At 46.4% G+C, this 17,597-nt stretch overlaps 2 protein-coding genes and 1 long non-coding RNA gene across 6 annotated transcripts in view; 1 reads left to right on the top strand and 2 right to left on the bottom strand.

Annotated features, from left to right (window-relative positions):
* LOC149306091 (uncharacterized) overlaps positions 1-9,758 on the bottom strand; it is a 71,037-nt gene extending 61,279 nt beyond the window's left edge. For all 3 annotated transcript variants that reach the window (XR_016271713.1, XR_016271714.1, XR_016271715.1), the window contains exons 1-2: positions 9,673-9,758; positions 7,677-7,802 (exon numbers count right to left, since the gene is read on the bottom strand). This is a non-coding gene — a long non-coding RNA (uncharacterized LOC149306091). The remainder of the gene's footprint in view (positions 1-7,676; positions 7,803-9,672) is intronic.
* Positions 906-5,076, bottom strand: LOC149306092 (CCAAT/enhancer-binding protein alpha-like). The gene has a single exon (XM_089540561.1). The coding sequence runs from the start codon at positions 4,990-4,992 to the stop codon at positions 3,979-3,981; it is 1,014 nt and encodes a 337-aa protein (XP_089396687.1). The 5' UTR covers positions 4,993-5,076; the 3' UTR covers positions 906-3,978.
* CEBPG (CCAAT enhancer binding protein gamma) lies at positions 9,375-17,568 on the top strand. Of its 2 annotated transcripts, none has more exons than XM_089476816.1 (2): positions 9,375-9,577; positions 13,588-17,568. In XM_089476816.1, exon 2 carries the CDS (start codon positions 13,704-13,706, stop codon positions 14,157-14,159), a length of 456 nt encoding a protein of 151 aa, XP_089332942.1. In that variant the 5' UTR covers positions 9,375-9,577; positions 13,588-13,703; the 3' UTR covers positions 14,160-17,568. The 2 variants fall into 2 exon arrangements, with proteins under 2 accessions (XP_089332942.1, XP_089332940.1); XM_089476814.1 differs by having other exon boundaries at positions 9,375-9,543.
* The last annotated feature ends 29 nt before the right edge of the window (positions 17,569-17,597 follow it).

Below are 17,597 nucleotides of genomic sequence, written 5' to 3' on the forward strand. Positions count from 1 at the left end.
GCATTTGTAGGTGCTTCAGCATGATTCTATAGTCAACCTCTGGCAGATGCTGACCACAGAGTTGCACTGGAGGACCCTGAATTTCCTAGAGAGGTGTTCTCTCAGGTTAAAAGAAAAGTGCTTTGTATTTGCGGTTTGCCCATATTCATTGGGGTCCTTCTCCCCGAACCCCATCGAACGTGGCGGGACCACTATATACACAATATTTTAAATAATTTTGTGCATGAAACAAAGTTTGTGTACAATGAACCATGAAAAAGTAAAGGGGGTGAGTACGCCAGTCACCCACCTGGACCATTTTGGAGTTTGGAATACGCTGGATTTCTGAATTCTGGCTAAGGAAGGCTCACCCTGTACAGCATCAATGCAATAATTTAAGCATTTAAGATTTGGTTTTGATGTGACTTGCAGTTTGCAGGGCCGGCGCGTTACCTTTTACAAGCCATTATCAAGGGAAGATCTGTTTTCCTCCTCCGATGCCTGAAACACTGGGTAATTGGTTCAATTCGTCGGGTGCAAATTAACATCTAATTAAAAACACGCCTTTTCATCAAAATTTAACCCCCTGGGAATAACACTCTTAAAACTCTTCCTTCCAGACAATTAATCTTTGACTTGTTTACTCAGAAGGAAATTGATCTGTATTTAGTAAATCTTACTCTCGTGTAAATATGCATAAACACATACCCAGTCAAATTGAGGAGGTAAATCTACTCAAGATCAATCCCTTTTGAGTTGCACGAGCCTTACTTTGATGGCATTTTGGTGGCTATCACAGCTTGAAGACATCTCCTTATCATTTTTCTCAGTTATCTCCTACTGAGATAATTCTTGTTGGTCACTTCCTCAAAAAACCTTTAAAGCCGCCACAGAACAGAAGTCAGACCGAAGGGGAAGGCAAGGAGTCTGGCAGAATATTTGCATTTTATTACGAATTTTAAACCAAGATATTTAAAAGTTCTGTTGTAGCTTTCATTCCAAAAAACACGCAACTCACTCACACACACACTCACACACATATATATCTATAAAAACACAGGTTTTCCAGGTATTGTACTTGAGAAAAGGACATTACTTTTTTCCCTCCCTCCCGACCTGGTATTGCTGAGTGTTCAAAATTGGCACTTTGTTAAAAGTAAAAAAAATAAAATCAGTGCTATTTCTTAGCCAGAGAAGCACCAGTTTCAAAGTGCTAACCGGAATGAGGAGGGAGAGAAGGGAGAAGAAGAAGGGGCCATGCAGCAAAACAGAGACATTTCTTGCCTTTTCCAAGGACAGCAACTAAACAGCCAGCACTCCCAGGCAAAGCAAAGCCCTGGCCTTACTGTTAATAGGCAAAGCAAAGGAAATACCTCAGGAGGCAGTACAAAAGGGCAGCAACTGGACATTTATTTTATTGGATATTTATTATTATTATTATTATTATTATTATTATTATTATTACGTACTGGAAGTAATGAGAGGCAGGAGTTTCTGGAGCTGCATCTGCACTGCAGAAATAATGCAGCTTGACACAGCTGGCATTTGCAGTTTTGTGAGACATTTAGCCTTCTCTGTTAGAGAGCTTTTGGTGCCACAACACACTACAAATCCCAGGATTCTGCACCATGGAGCCACGGCAGTTAAAGTGGTGTCAAACCATGTTATTTCTGCAGTGCAGATGCAGCCTGGGTCTCTCTGCCTCATATACCAAAGGGATTCGTTTGGCTTTTGGTACTTACACACCCTGACTTGGGTTGGACATACTATTTAATGGTCTGTCTCAGCCAGCAAACGTCTGGGGTCATCCCTGGCGAAAGCCAAACTGCCCTTCAAATGGAAATCCTAGACATTGTTGTGCGGCTTCTGATTTAGGATGAACCTAAGGTGAACCTACCATGGGGGTTTTGTCTAAAAGGTTTGTTGGTCACCATTGCCTTCCTCTGAGGCTGAGAGAGTGTGACTCGGCCAAGCTGTGCAGGGATTCAAAGCCTGGTCTCCAGAGTTGTAGCCCAGGACTCAAACCACTAGCCATGCTGGTTCTCAATCCTAGACAGGCTACAGCAAATTGGGGGAAGCAACTGGGGCCCTCCAGCAACTGCCAAAAATAGGAAGAAAACTCCAAAGTATCAAGAAGTTTAATTCTGTTTTTAAAACCCAGGTATTATTATTATTATTCACCCCCCATTCTTATATCCCCCCTTTCTCCCGACATAGGGACTTTTTAAATGCCTAACAATCTGGGGCAGGGTGCCAGCTCCCTATTTAAAAAGCAAACTGCTTCTTCTTGAAGCTTCCAGAAGAAATCATTCACCTTTTCTTTAAACAGCCAAATAGAAGGCAACTTGGGGAGAACAGAAGGGCTTCATGTTGCCCACCTTTGTACTAAATGATGCCACTAAAGAGGGCCAAATATTTATTTATTTATTGGATTTCTATCCCACCATTCTCCCCAGTGGGATTCAAGGTTGCTTAAGAAAACCATATATATATATATATATATATATATATATATAGCAAGTGGCCCTGTTGACAGCCAGTTTTGGGAAGGAGGTTCGGCAAGGCTCTGAGCAACAAAATACACAAATAATAATAATTATTATGACGACGATGACAATGACAAAAGGGTAAAATGGATATGCCAAACAACACCTCTTGGCTTTCACAGTACAGAAGGCACAAACTGGTCAAGAGCGGATGAGGAGAGAGAAAAATTTAAGGCTGTCCCTGCACCCACAAGCCTGGCTTGGGGCTTGGCTACTGAGGTCACCATAGTGGCTGCCAGCTGAAGATGCTGATTTTGGGGTGGAAGAGGAGGTTTGTCCAGCCTCCCCCTGCAACAAAAAAGTCTTACTCTTTGGGTGCTCCTGTCCCTTTTGAGTCCAGATGTTTGGGCAAAGCGGAGGAAATGGCAAAGAGGCCATAGCCATCTCTCTTGTTCTTCCTCCATCCCAAATTCTCCCCCTGGATTCTTCAGCAAACCCATGGGTCCCCCCCCCCAAAGCATACCTGGCTGGATTACCCCACAAATGTTCTCCAGAGTCCAGTTGGGGCAGATTTCAAAGAAGTTAATCTCTTGCAGCATTAAAAATAAGGAGGGGAAGGGGAAGGGAAATATGGCAGCACATGAGTCCCTAAAAGCTTCCAAGACGCCTGCCAGGCAAGTCCAAGGGGGCCAGATGCCTGAGTCCTGGGGGTCAAGAGACCAAGGCAAGTCTGGAGATGGGTTGGCAACAATTGTGGGAGAAGCTCCTGCCATTGCAGTCCAGGACTGGGGCCGAAAAGGAGGCTCAGGATCGGAGCTAACAACCAAGTCCAGTTCAGGATCCAGGTGGTCCGGTTTCTCCCCCACATTCACACACAAAATGTTCTAAGGCACGAGTGGTTTCTTTGGTTTTTAAACCCTGCAAAGTGCAGGCATGACTGAGTCACAGAGCTAAAGGAGACCCCAAGGGCCATCCAGTGCAACCCCATTCTGCCATGCAGGAACTCCCAATCAAAGCCACCCAGCCTCTGCTTAAAACCCTCCAAGGAAGGAGACTCCACCACTTTCTGAGGGAGTGTGCTACACTGTCAAGAAGTTCCTCCTAATGTTTAGGAGTTTGAATCCATTGCTGCGTGTCCTGTTCTCTGGAGCATCCGGAAAAAAGCTTGCTCCCTCTTCAACATGGCAGCCCTTGAAAGACTTAACCAGGGCTCTCATGTCAGCCCTTGACCTTCTCTTTTCCAGGCTAAACCTACCCAGCTGTTTAAAGCACTCTTTCTAATGTTCCTGTGGTCTCCACAGACTGCTCTGTGTTCTAGTCTCTGGAGCATCAGAAAACAAGCTCGCTGGCTCCCTCCTCACTAGATAGTTAAACAGGGCTATTAAGCGTTCAGCTGTTGGCCTTCTCTTTTCCCGGCTGCTCCCCAAGTCTTTCCTCCCAAGGGGGCTTGGTGGAGACCCTCTCTCCGAGCCTGTCTCCCCGAGGGTCCGTGTTTTTAGGGGCGCCCTCTTGTTCAGGGGCAGGGCCCCCCCATGGCCTTGACCAGGGAGCCTTCGGGGAGCTGCCTGAAGATGCCGCGGAGGGTCTCCAGCTCGCGGCTGAGCTGCTCGACCCTTTTGCGGAGGCGCTCGTTGTCGGTGCTGAGCTCGAGGACCTTCTGCTGGGTCTCGGCGTTGCGCTGCTTGGCCTTGTCCCGGCTCTTGCGGACGGCGATGTTGTTCCGCTCCCGACGGACCCGGTACTCGCTGCTGCTCTTGTCCAGCGCCTTCTTGGAGGCCTTGGAGGAGGAGGAGGAGGAGGAAGGAGCCGGGCCGGGCGGCGGCGGAGGCAGCAGCGGGTGATGCAGGCGCTGGGGATGATGGTGCTGCTGGTGCTGGTGGGGATGATGGGGGCTGGGGGCCGGGGTGGGCGGCGGCGTGGGCTGCAGGTGGACGGTGGTCTGGGCGCAGTGGGCCGCCTGGTACTGGAGGTGGCTGCAGTGGGCCAGCGGCGGGTAGAGGGCGGCCAGGGCGGCCTCCTCCTCTTCCTCGTCCCCCTCCTCCTCCTCCTCGCGGGGCTCCTGCTTGACCAGCACCGGGCGGAGCCCCGGCAGCAGCCCCGGGCCCAGGCCGCCCCCCAGGAAGCCTCCGCCTCCGCCGCCCTCGCCCTCGGCCTTGGGGTCGCTGAAGCCGTAGAGGAGGGCGGCGGTGCTGCCCGGGGCCCCCGGCAGAGGGAAGCCCGGCCCAGGCATGGCCCCCGGCGGCCCTTCCTTGTGGCGGCTGTGCTGGAAGAGGTCGGCCAGGAACTCGTCGTGGAAGGCGCCCGGGTCGATGTAGGCGCTCAGGTCGATGGAGTGCTCCTGCTCGCACAGCTCCGCCGACGGCAGCTCCGAGGAAGCAGCAGCGGCAGCCGGGAAGAAGAAGGAGGAGGACGAAGAAGAAGAAGGAGCCCCGGGGCCAGAGGAAGGGACGGGCTGCTGCGGCTGGTGCTGGTGGTGCTGGTGGTGGGTCATGGGAGGCCGGGGCTCCGCCTCGTAGAAGGGCTCCATCGGGGAGCTACTGCATGGTGGGGGACCCCCTTCGCCGAGATCCGACCCCAGTCCGGCTCCTGAGCGCCTTCCCCTGGAACCGGGCTCCTCTGCTGCTCCGCCTGCTCCTCCTCTGGGTTCCTGCGAGGCGCCCTGCTGCCCAAGAGCTTCCCATCTCCTTCTCTTGCGCGCTCTCTCTCTCTATATATGTCTATCTAGTGGAGGGAGGGCCTGGCCTCGCCCCCCAGCGCCCAGCCTCCTCCTCCTCCTCCCAAGGGGACCTTGGCCCAAGGCCGCCTCCTCCTCCTCCTCCCTCCTCTCCACAGCCCAGGCCCACTGACGATGAGGCCGGGGATCCTCCTCCTGGGAGCCTAGGCTTTCAAAGGCACCCCAAGGGCCCTCCTCCAGGCCACGCCCCTTCTTCTTCTGCCCTGCAGGAACTCCCAGTCAAAGCGCTCCTGACACAGACAGAGATGGCCAGCCAGCCCTGTCAATCAGCTCGTCCTAAAGGTGAAGTGGAACCTCTTTTCCTGGAGCCTGCATCCATTGCTCCATTGGGTCCTGTTCTCTGGAGCAGCAGAAAACAAGCTTGCTCCCTCCTCAATAGGGCATCCCTTTGCATATTTAAACATGGTGACCATGTTCCGTGGCAACCTTCTCTTCATAGGATCCTGGAGCTGGAAGGGACCCCAAGAAGGGCCACCCAGTCCAACCCCTTCAGCCATGCAGGAACCCTCAGTCAAAGCACTCCAAACAGACGGCCATCCAGCCTCTGTTTAAAAACCTCCAAAGAAGGAGACTCCATCATACTCTGATGCAGCCATCTTCCATTGTCAAACAGCTCTCTTACTGCCAAGGTGTTCGTCCTCATGTTGAGGTGGAATCTCTTTTCCTGGAGCTTGCATCCATTGCTCCATTGTGTCTTCGTTTCTGGAGCAGCAGAAAACAAGCTTGCTCCCTCCTCAGTGTCACACCTCTTCAAAGACTTCAACAGGGCACAGCCTTCTCTTCCTTGGGGTCTCTTCCAGACTCTTCCTATGGATGAGGCCTCTCCAAGACCCTCTGGGCTCTGCTGCCCTTCTTAGCTCCTGTGCATTCCTTCTCATGGCCTCCTTGATCAGGTCTATCCATCCGGCATGCGCTCTCCCTCTCTTCCTACTACCCTCCACCTTTCGCAGCATTATCCTCTTTTCCAATGAGTCGTGCCTCCTCACGATGCGGCCGAAGCAGGGCAGCCTCCATTGCGCCACTTGGGCTTCCAGGGAGAGTTCTGGCTTCATCTGTTCAGGGACCCATTTGTCTGTCTTCTGGCCATCCCCAGGATCCTCAGCACTATTCTCCATCTCAAAGGCACTGGTTTTCTTGTTAACCACCTCCTTGACTCTCCAGCTCTCACCTCTGTACATGGCGATGAGGAACAAAGCTCAGTTGTGTATCTTTGCCGTTTAGGATCTCTTCCAGCTCTTTTATGCTTTACCTTCCCATCCCTAGTCTCTGGTTTCTTGACCGCAGCCGCCATTTTGGCCAAAATCTGAGACCGACCGCATCTCAAATCTGAATTTCCTGAGATTACATCTCCAAGATGTTTTATAAAGGACCGGCTTGGGATGTTGTTTCATTTTAAAACGTTTTAGACAGTGTTATCTTTCTAAAATACATTTTGTCCATTTAGTAGCTATACCTATTTTTAAACATTGTAATAACGTAACTCCTTTTTAATGCACCCCTTTTCTATGTTTTTAATTGTATTTTTACATTGTATTTTAACTGTATTTCATTGTATCCTTCAATATTGTGAAGCTGCTCTGAGTCCCAGTTCTGAGAAAAGAGTAGGATACCAATATAATAATAATAATAATAATAATAATAAAGTACTTTTAAGTAATGTTTGTCTGGGTTTTTTTGTTATGACATTTGTCAAGTGTGTTTGCTTAGTATAATGAAATGTATATTTTTATGTGTTTTAATTATGTTGGAAATGAATTAAAATTATTTAAAATAATAATAATAATAATAATAATAATAATAATAATAATAATAATAATAATAATCCCAGCAAAGCCAGTTTGGGGCTGAGGGAAGTTTCTGTTTGGGCTGCAAATTCCCTGATCCTAAACAGCCAACACAACTCTCTGAACAGTTTACTTTGGAGAATGAAAATACAGTACCTGCTTCCAATATGGTTCAGGAAACTCACCTCTTTTGGATCACACCTTCCAGAATCCCTTTAGGTTCCTAGAAAAGGTCGTGGTTTATTCCCCGCTTTTTTGGAGCTATAAATTTCAACATTTCCCAACCAAAATGACCTGGAAAAGCTTTGTTTTTTCTTTTAAAATGGGGACTCTCCTGGCCAACCTCTGCAGGTGTCACATCGCACCATTTGCTGCAGCGCCGGTATCACAAACGCCACCAAGAGACTGGCACCGAACCCACTTGATGATGGAAATACACCAACCAGGCAGCTTGGATCTTGGCCGTTTTTAGAGGGGGGGAAATTGCCCGGCCGATTAATGCTGTCCAAAGGCTTATAATGACCCAGGAGTGTTGATAAGGAGTGCTCTGAAGTGTTCAGAGAAGTCCTAGGTACTTTGAACAGTGTGCTCCAAAGAGGGAGGGATGGGAAAGGTGTGGAGAAGATCAGAACAAACACAACGGCACTGAAACACGCTGTCTAAGCTTTAAAAACACTCCACTTTCCTTCCTACCTTTTGAACTGCAAGGCGTCCTCTTCGACGTCAGCCAGCATGGCAGCAGACCTGTCTGAGTCTGGAGGCCAGGTTTCCATTCCCATTTCGGCCACGGAAACCCACCGGGCGGGAACTGGGATAAGTCTAAAGGAGAGATAAATAAACACAGGTTTAATAATAATAATGATAATAATAATAGTTAATATAATAGTAATAACTTTTTATTTATTTCTCGCCTCTCATGAATGCTGGAGGGGAGTTAAAGCACATCAGAATTGAAAAGGAAGAAGGAAGTTAGAATGATTGGCAAGATGAAGAAGTAAGAAAGTTTCAGTATGTGAAAGAGGGTAAGTGTAAGTGCAGAAAGTTAGTATAGTGAAGAAGAGATATGAAGGAACAAAAGGATTGGAGAAAGGAAAGGAAAGGGAGAAGAGAGAAAGGATGGATATGAGAGAAGTTTGCTTATGAAGAGAATAAGTTTTAATATTTAGAAGGTAAAGATGTTATATGTAAATTTGTTTTTGTGATTAGTATGATTTATGTTATGTTTGTTTGTATTTTCTTGTCTAATAAAATTTAATTAAAAAAATTGAAAATACATAAACCCACATTTAACAAAACAACAACACTATAAACATTATTAATATAATTATTAAAATATAATATAATTAATAATAATTAATTACTAAAACATGAGAGAGTTTGAATTATGATAATATATTGTTTCTATTATATTGAATACTATACAACTATAATGGCAGGTCCATTTTATTTTTTTCTATTCTATTTTATGTACAGCACTCTGTAAACCTACAGCACTTTAAAAATAATGTTTACTAATACTAATGTATGATATATTCTTGTCTATATAATATATATATATATATATATATATTATATTATTATATAATAAAATTAATATGTTTTTATTATATTGTTTACTATACAACTATAATGGCAGGTCCATTTTATTTTATTTTATGTACAGTGCTCTAGCGCTTTAAAAATAAATATTAATATAATAGGATATATTATATTATTGTATATATTATATTATAAATATAATATATATATATATATATATATATTATATAATACAATTGATATATTAATATTAAATTGTTTCTATTATATTGTACACTATACAATTTTAATGGCAGGTCCATTTTATTTTATTCTATTCTATTTTATGTATAGCACTGTGTAAAGCTACAGCACTTTATAAATAAAGTTTAATGATATTAAAATAATACAGTATTAATATGTTATATATATTATATTATTATATAATACAATTTATATTACAGCATGAATATAATATTAATATTATATGGTTTCTATTAAATTGTATACTATACAACTGTAATGGCAGGTCTTTTATTTTATTCTATTTTATGTACAGCGCTCTATAAATAAAGTTTAATAATAATAATAATAATAATAATAATAATAATAACAATAATAATAATTAATACACTATTCCATTGCTCCTTTTTCTCCCAAACAAAACAACCCTAAACGAGCCCGTCTAATTTCCCTCCTCGCGCAAATAGCGAGGCAAAGGCTTCTGATTGGACAGCCGGCCTGCCCATCTCAGATCTCCGCGCCTCTGATTGGTTCCAGCAACTTAGGTCCCAGACAGCCTCGTTTGCGATTGGCCGAGGCAGCTGCCAATCCAAGCGGGAGGGTTGCATCATCCTGAGGTAACACGACGCCTGATTGGCTGCCTCCGGTTTCGCAACCGCTCGGCGTTTGTGGTGGCTGCTTGCGAGAGAAAGAAGAAGAAAAGGAGAAAGAAGGGGAAAAGAGCAGAGGGAGGGGAACAGAAAGGGCCTGGTGGGCCCGCGCCTCACAACTACCTTAACGCGGATCGATATCGGGACAGGTACGGTTCCTCTGAGGGAAAAGGGCGGCATAAGGTTTGTGGGGCTTTATGCGTATGTTTATGTGGGAAAACCTCCCCGAATTTATGGCTGTGGCAAATCTTTCCCTCAGTGCTGCACTCCCAACTCACCTTCTTCGGTGTCGGAGGTTAAAGAAAAGGAGGAAGAGAAAAGGGGGAAATATGTGGGGAGGGGGCGCCGCAAACAGGCGACGGGGGGGAGTGCGCATGCGCGCCAGGAGCTGGCGAGGGCGATCCGTGTTGTGCGCATGCGCGAGCGACAAAGGCATTCTTCCCTGCGCATGCGCGCTTGTGTGTCTATTTCCCTTGCTCTCTTTGCCTCTTGGAGTATGATGCAACCTTGGAGCAACCGGCGGAGCCACGCCCCCTTTTGGGATGACGTCACGGCGCGGAGGGAAACCTCTTGGAACTCTATGGCTCTAGAGAAGCAGAGCCATGATCCTGGGCAAGGAAGGCACACTCTCTCAGCCTCCAGAGGAGGGCAGCCAAAATGGTGAAGGGTCTGGAGACCTTATCAGGAGAGACTGAGGGGGCTGGAGAAGAGAAGGTTAATAAGAGGTGATATGAGAGCCCTGTTTAAGCATCTGAAGGGGTGTCATGTTGAGGAGGGAGCAAGCTTGTTTTCTGCTGCTCCAGAGAATAGGACACAACGGAGCAATGGATACAAGCTCCAGGAAGAGACTCCAGCTCAACAGTAGGAGGAACTTCCAGAGAGTAAGGGCTCTTTGATAGTGAAAGATGCTCCCTTGGAGAGCTTTGGAGTCTCCTTCTTTGGAGGTTTTTAAACAGAGGCTGGGTGGCCATCTGTCCATGGGGACGCTTTGATTGTGAGTTCCTGCATGGCAGAATTGGGTTGGACTGGATGGCCCTTTTTGGGGTCTCTTCCAACTATTTTATTTTATTTATTTTAGGTATTTACATCCCTCCCTTCAGCCCTAATGGCTCTCAGGGCGGCTTACAATTATTTTTAATCAGACAGTTCCCTGCCCTCAGGCTTACAATCTAAAAGACACGAAACAAAAGGAGAAGGGAATGGTGGAGGGAAAGGGGATGAGGTCCAGTGGTTCTTCTCTCCCTCTGAGGCCTGGACCAAGGCAGATGGATTGGAGGGAGGGCTCTTCCTTCTTCCAGGCTGGCCCTGATGGAGCTGGACCTGCCTGGTGAACTCCCTCTCAGGCCGGTGGATGATTCTATGATTCCTTAGGGTCAGAAACAACTTGAAGGCACACATCAACCAGAGCATGGCTAGGGAGGGCAGCTGTGGTGGATCTGGGGATCAATAGGTTTGCCCCTTTGGTCTTCTGAGGGCCACACTGGTTGCCGAAAATTGCCCCATCCCTGAAACAACAAAAAACCGGGGTATCCAGGGTGAGCCAATATGGCATAGTTTGGGTGCCAGATTAGGACTTTGCAGACCTTGGTTTGATTCCCACTCAGCCCTGAAACCCACTGGGCGACCCTGGGTGAGCCACACTCTCTCTTGGCCTCAAAGGAAGGCAATGAGAAACTTCCTCTGAACATAAGAACCAGGGGTTTTCTCAGTAATGTTGCTCCATCCGTGAGAAGACACCTTCTGTGCAGCTGCCTCCTGAGTATTCAGCCTCCGGGTTTCCATGGGGACATTCCTGTGGGGAAAAGAGTCTGCACAATAGGGCCACACCTTTGGGGTGTGTGCTTCCTCTTTCCGTGACAATTCAAGCAAAGGCTAAGCAAGCCCAGGGTTCTGCTTAAAGGTCTTGTCTGGCTTTTGGAATCAGGTAAGAGCTGTACTGTGTTTTGCTGACAACCTCAGCATTTGGGTCAGTTTAAAAGAGCTGTTTCTTTCCGTTGTTGTTGTTGTGGTGGTGTGCCTTCAAGTCATTTCTGACTTATGGCAACCCTAAGGGGAAACCATCAGGAGGTTTTCTTGGCACGTTTCTTCACAGACGGTTGGCCATTGCAATCCTCTGAGGCGGAGAGAGTGGGACTTGCCCAGGCTCACACAGGGGTTTATATGGCCGAGCTGGGATTCGAACCCTGGCCTCCTGAATCGTAGTCCGACGCTTTACCAGCAGCTGTTCTGTGTTTTAATCACTGACAAATTTCACATTTGTGGCTTTGACTTTTGCGGATTTGATTAATACGTTCTTTCTGTGAATCTCTGGATCTTCCGTCATGACTCTGTGGCCACCTATTAGCGCTGAAGGACCTGGAGATTCCTAGAGAGCACACTTCTCTAGGCATTTGTAGGCCCTCCAGTACAATTTTATGGTCCCTCTCTGGTGGATATTGACCATAGAGTTCCACTGGAGGACCTAGAGATTCCCAGAGAGGCGTTCTCTCAGGTTAAAAAAAGGTTGTTTTTTAATTGAGGAGTTCCTTTGACAATTTTGGCAGCATAGGCCCAAAGAAACATCTTCCTGCCCTCCTTTACGCCTCCAAACCTAAAGTTAGACGAGAAAGGGGTATTTTTTCCTCCTGGCTTTGTGGGGAAGAGGTTCAGGTTTGACTACCAAGTCCAGTCATATAAAAGTACCCTTTGCACATTTTTTAAAGATGCGAGGCACCTAATGTCAAAAATAGCAAACGCTTGTCTTGTGGATTGCCAAACAGCTGCCTACTCTTCTTGCCAACTGAGTGGAGGAAATGGCCCAAGAAAAATATAGGGAAGCAAATTGCTGTACAAAGGGTATTATGTCTGGAAGTGTCAGATACTTGCCCTTCATAACTATATTAAAATGAAATTGCATCTTCATGATTTCTTTCCTGACCCAGCAACAAGCCTGGGAGGCATCTGGAGACGCTGGCCTACCTGTAACGCCTGATCCTGTTCCCGCAATAGCAGCTCTTCCATATATCAATGGATACTCTCTCTAGTAGGCTGGTACACAGAATAAGATCTCCTTGTCCTTCAGTCAAGCTGCCTTCTGATCTCTTCAGTGCTGATTTCTAACACCAGGTCATATTCACAGCTGGAGCAGAAGGAGCAGTTACAAGCTCAGGCATGTCATCAGCATATTTTCGGAAGCTAGTGATGGGTCCAGAAACTTGGGTCTGTAGGATGGGCAAGATAACCTTCCACGGCTCTTTTCAGGCTGGCTGCAAAACAAGAGTTTTGCTAGGAGTAGTAAGCATAGATGTTTATCACACTATACTCTTAAAGTGCTACTATTCTCTTCCTGAGAATTCTAAGTACCCCTCCTTAAAACTGCCAATCCCAGAATGCAACAGGAGGCAGCTAGAGGAGTCAAAGTGGAATAGTAGCACTTTTTGCTTCTTGTGGCAGCTTCTCGTTTTACACATCAGACTCCGAACAGTTGTATTAAAATCTCTTGGCTGTTAGTGATGTGGCATTGAAGCCATATTAAACATTCCCAATTTGAAAAACGAAGGCCTCCCTTTTCATTCTGTGAAAAGGGATTAGTAGTTTTGTTGGTGAAGCTCCTGTGCTGACTTCCAGCTGGAAAGATTTGGAGAAAATGTGTAAAAAGCAGAGCAAAAGTTAGTCAGGAAGGCCAGTTGCCAAGACAGAGTTGTGAAACTGGAAGGGCTTAAGACTTGGCTAGACATTCGCCCACTTGGGATGCCCTTGTGATGGCTGAATGTAGCCAGGCATGTTGCAGAGAGGTTGCCTAAGGGTGAGGTGACAAGAGGGAGCAAATGGCTGCAAAGGTGGTTTGAAAATGGCTTTAAGAAGAAATGGTAAATAACCCAGGTATGTTTGAGGCTTAAATCTATTTTATGGGAGATAAGGTTATCAATATTTTGAAACTATTAATATAAACACTATGTTTATACATACACAATTACATGCCAGCCGAGCTGTCTGTTGTGAAAATTAATCCATCTGACTTTGAACATAAAAATTTACTGAGATCTTAAGATGTCAGTAGTGGACTGTATATTGTTCAGCAAAACAAACCTGGTTAGAAATAGATCCCATTCAGTGATATAGTGTTATTGGGCAAATATTGGAGAGAACCAACAAGAATGAATAGGTGTGGCATTGCAAATGTTTAAAGAAAAACCCTCTGCTTTTCTTTCTAGGTTCATCTGGTACTTAATCCACTTTGGGAAGGTGGTTCTGGAAGCATCCTGGAAATTCAGAGCACCTCAGTTTTCCTTAGACACCATACTGTTGGCTTAAAGAAGAGTCTGTCCAAATGAGCAAGACATCACCGCAGAACACAACTGCAGAGACCAATGGAGTAAGTGTCATCTACACACAAGCGCACACAAGCGGGTTGCAACAGGTGCCTCAGCTGGTGCCTGTTAGCCCAGGAGGAGGAGGAGGGAAAGCAACGCCTCCCAGCAAACAGGGAAAGAAGAACTGCAGCATCGATAGAAACAGTGATGAATACCGCCAGCGCAGGGAGCGTAACAATATGGCGGTGAAAAAGAGCCGCTTGAAGAGCAAGCAGAAGGCCCAGGATACTCTGCAGAGGGTCAACCAGCTGAAAGAAGAAAATGAACGCTTGGAAGCCAAAATCAAGCTCCTTACAAAGGAGCTCAGTGTACTCAAAGACTTGTTTCTTGAACACGCTCACAACTTCACAGACAGTGTGCCGCCTCTTGGCACAGAAAACACAATGACAAACTCAGATGGCTCTGGGCAGTAGATACACTCCCCCCAGCTCTTGGGCAGAACAGTGTAGGAACAGCTTCCTCTACACAAGCCCTGGAATCAGAGAGGTGGAAGAGACCACAAGGACCATCCAGTTTAGCCTCCTTCTGCTGTGCAGGAAGACATCATCGAAGCACTCCTGACAGGTGGCCCTCCAGCCCCTGTTGAAAAACCTCCAAAGACAGAGACTCCACCGCTCTCTGAGGCAGCATCATCTACCATTGAACAGCTCTTGCCGTCAGGAAGTTCTTTCTGACGTTTAGGTGAAATCTCTTCCTGTAATCTGAATCCATTGCTCTGTGTCCCAGTCTTTGGAGCAGCAGAAAACAAGCTTGCTCCATTCTCAATGTGACATCCCTTCCCATGGTTAAAACATGACTTTCATGTCTCTCCTTAACCTTCTCTTCCCTGAGCTAAACATACCCAGCTCCTTAAGTCACTCCTTGATGGTTTCCAAACCTATTACCATTTCAGTCATACTCCAGCTTGTCAATATCCTATTTTGTGATTCCAGGAAGAGGAGGAGGGAGTAGTGCTTGGAAAAATTAGGTTCCCAGGACTCCTGGGAGTGGTGGTGCCCCTCAACAACGCAATGCCAGTGTTGTTGGGGTGGCATTTTGCCCCCAGGTAGTGAGTCCAAAGCCAGCCATCTACATCCCGCTAGGCAAAGCTTCATTATTACGGAAGACAAACTGGCGCCTGTGATCCAACGCCAGGACAGCACAGCAAGGAGCTCAGAAGAAAAATGCTCTTCTGTCAACTTCCTGTACTCTGCCAAGGTGCTCTGAACTTGCTGGCCATGGTGAAGCTGCTCTTTTCCCTCTTCCTCTTCCGTGACAGACCAGGAGGAGTGGTCCAGGCTAGCCTTTCCCTTTGGGGGGTCTTTGGAACGGAGAGCCTTGGGACGCCAGCTATGCCTCTAGAAGCTTCATCCGATCCTGAGGAGAAGGGGTTTTGCGTGCTTTGTCTGCACCCGTTGCTTAGATTTGGGGATGACTCATCCGCCTCTCAGGGAACCCCCAGCAGCGAGTGTGGCATGGTGTGCAGAGATTGGGGGCCGGGATTTTGTCATGGGGGTCCTTGTCAGTTGGTCGGCCCTTTGGCTGCTCTGTTTTCGGCAGTGCTTCTGCTCTGGCTGATGCTTCCAGGCATGGGGAAGTGGGGCTTTGGGATCCTCCTCAGCTCCAGTCAATTACTGGTCTACCTTCTACCTGGCAGAACTGGGCAAAGGTTAGCTTGCTGCTCCCACCATTCTTTAGGAAGAACACCTGAACTGCCCTTTGCAAGAGAGCCCTCCTCTTGCAAACACACCACAGGTTCCAGATCGTTTGACCATCCTGGGATTGGGGCCTTGACTGTCTACTGCTGATCCAGAAATGGTTGTGGACTGGCCAGAAAAGCCCTGCTGCTGTCAAGACACAAATGGAGAGAACTTTCTCTGAACTCTGCAACAACTGTCAATTTTGTTTGCGTGCGTGCGTGTTTGTTTAATTCATAGGCTTAACACTGAAAGGTTGGTGCAGGTAAACTGCAGGCTGTTTATTACCAAGTATTTGTTTTGAACTAAGTGTTAATGCGTTTTCTGGTCTGGCATTTTTGACTTAAAGGAGAGGCGATTGGACAAGCATCCCCAACATTGTTTTTCACTCAAATAAGGGCTGCACCATTCTACTTAAAATGCCTTCTGATGTGATAAGATGTGGTGATGGGGGAATGAAACGTTTTATGTACATTGTTTTTAGGATGAAAACCTTTTTTTAAAAAAAATTATGGGCGCTTGCCAAAGGTGCCATATTAGAAATGTTTGCTTCCAATTTCTTTTGAACAGCTGGGGCTAGAAAATGTGAGCATCTTCAGGGTGATTATTCATCTGCTGGTTAATGTAAATCAGTGGCCCCCAAACTGTGCCCTTGAAGAGATTTTGGACTTCAGCTCCCAGAAGCCTCAGCCACATGGACCAATAGTCTGGGATTCTGGGAAATGAGGTCCAAAATCCCTTTAAGGACACGGTTTGGGGACCACTGATGTAAATGGTTGCGCAGGTAACAGCCTTAAATCAGCTGTTGTCAGAGGGTGCCTGAGCAGTTAGCAAATAGATGCCCAGTTTCATGGGAGATGATGAAAGAGCTGGTTTAAACAAAACAAACAACTTCAAAAATTTATTTCTTCCCCTTTTTTCCTCTTGTGAGATCGGTTGAGGTACAATTTAATTTGAAATTGAGGGAGGAGCCCTTTTCAAACTTACAGCTCAGATCCTGGCTGGATAGAGCTTTCAATCATTCATAGAGGAATGATATGCTCAAGTAACAGTGCCTAAAGATGGGACAAGGCTGAGGTTTGCACATTTCCTAGGTCTGTTCAGATGTCAGTGTGGCCCATAGTCTGGGAAAAACACATTGCCTACCTGAGGTGCCCCAAGTCGGTTGGTTTCCCAAATGTGTACCTTTTTCATAGCCTACAAAGTTCTGGACATAGCCTTTCCCCCAAGTATTGTGGGAGTGTTTCTGGCCTCCATTTGATGCTGTCAAAGGCATGCGGGTGAGATGCCCAAACTGCTGCTGGTGAGGCTGGTGTATCTGTGACTCTTAACTGGGTCTTGCTGGGATGCAAGGCCTAGAAATTAGTCTAAACCTCCTCCTTCCAACCGTGTGGCTGCTGGGAAACCTTGTTGTGTCAGTTAGGGTTGCCTCTCTTGTGAGGCCAGTGCCTGGTGTTGTACAGAGGTGAAAAGTATTTTCACAACTCACAGTCCCTCTGATAAACAAAAGGCAGGTTTATCACAAAGGGCTTTAAAGAGGGGCTGCTTTAAAAGCAGATGGTCCCCTCGCTCCTCTGGCCCTTCTGCACAATGATTTTTACATCCTTAATGCTGTAATTGTTTTGGGACAGTAAGCAGGAAGCTCCTTGGCTGATTCTTTGACAGGAGAAAGAGACATGGAGGCATGGTCTGGCTGTTCACTGCCTGGTCCCTCCAGCCACCCAAATTAGTTCTCCTCCAATTTACAGAAATCTAAAATAAAGTTTGGGAGTTCATTTTCAAAAGGTAATCCTCCTGACTTGTGTCTGCAAAACCAGCTCCTTGCTCTTTGACATTCCTCTGGAGAAACACATTAGCTTCATGATACTTTTCAAAGGCTGGTGACGAAGACTTTGTGGTATATAGAACATTTAACACATTAGACAGAGCAGGGAAGGCAGCGTAACACCGCTTTAATTTATTTTTCTTTTCTTCTTTCGAACTGTTTTCATTGATAGTATGTTTGCATATGACTGACTGGACTAGTGAAAATGACTTTTGTACCTCCTCTTTCCTTGCAGTCGTTGTGTTTATATATGCATTTAGAAATACTGGGTCAAGAACGTGGCAACAGTGATAGAAAATAATTAAAAAACACCTTGCAAAATTGTGCTTCCTTGTCCTTCTGTGAGTGGT

This window comes from Sceloporus occidentalis, unplaced genomic scaffold, assembly GCF_023333645.1.
Source record: "Sceloporus occidentalis isolate IW3139 unplaced genomic scaffold, rSceOcc1.0.p SCAF_10, whole genome shotgun sequence".
Classification (NCBI taxonomy): Eukaryota; Metazoa; Chordata; class Lepidosauria; order Squamata; family Phrynosomatidae; genus Sceloporus; species Sceloporus occidentalis.

Coding starts and splice junctions, on each gene's coding strand:
- LOC149306092 (XM_089540561.1), bottom strand. CDS start 4,992: ATGGAGCCCTTCTACGAGGCGGAGCCCCGGCCTCCCATGACCCACCAC.
- CEBPG (XM_089476816.1), top strand. CDS start 13,704: ATGAGCAAGACATCACCGCAGAACACAACTGCAGAGACCAATGGAGTA.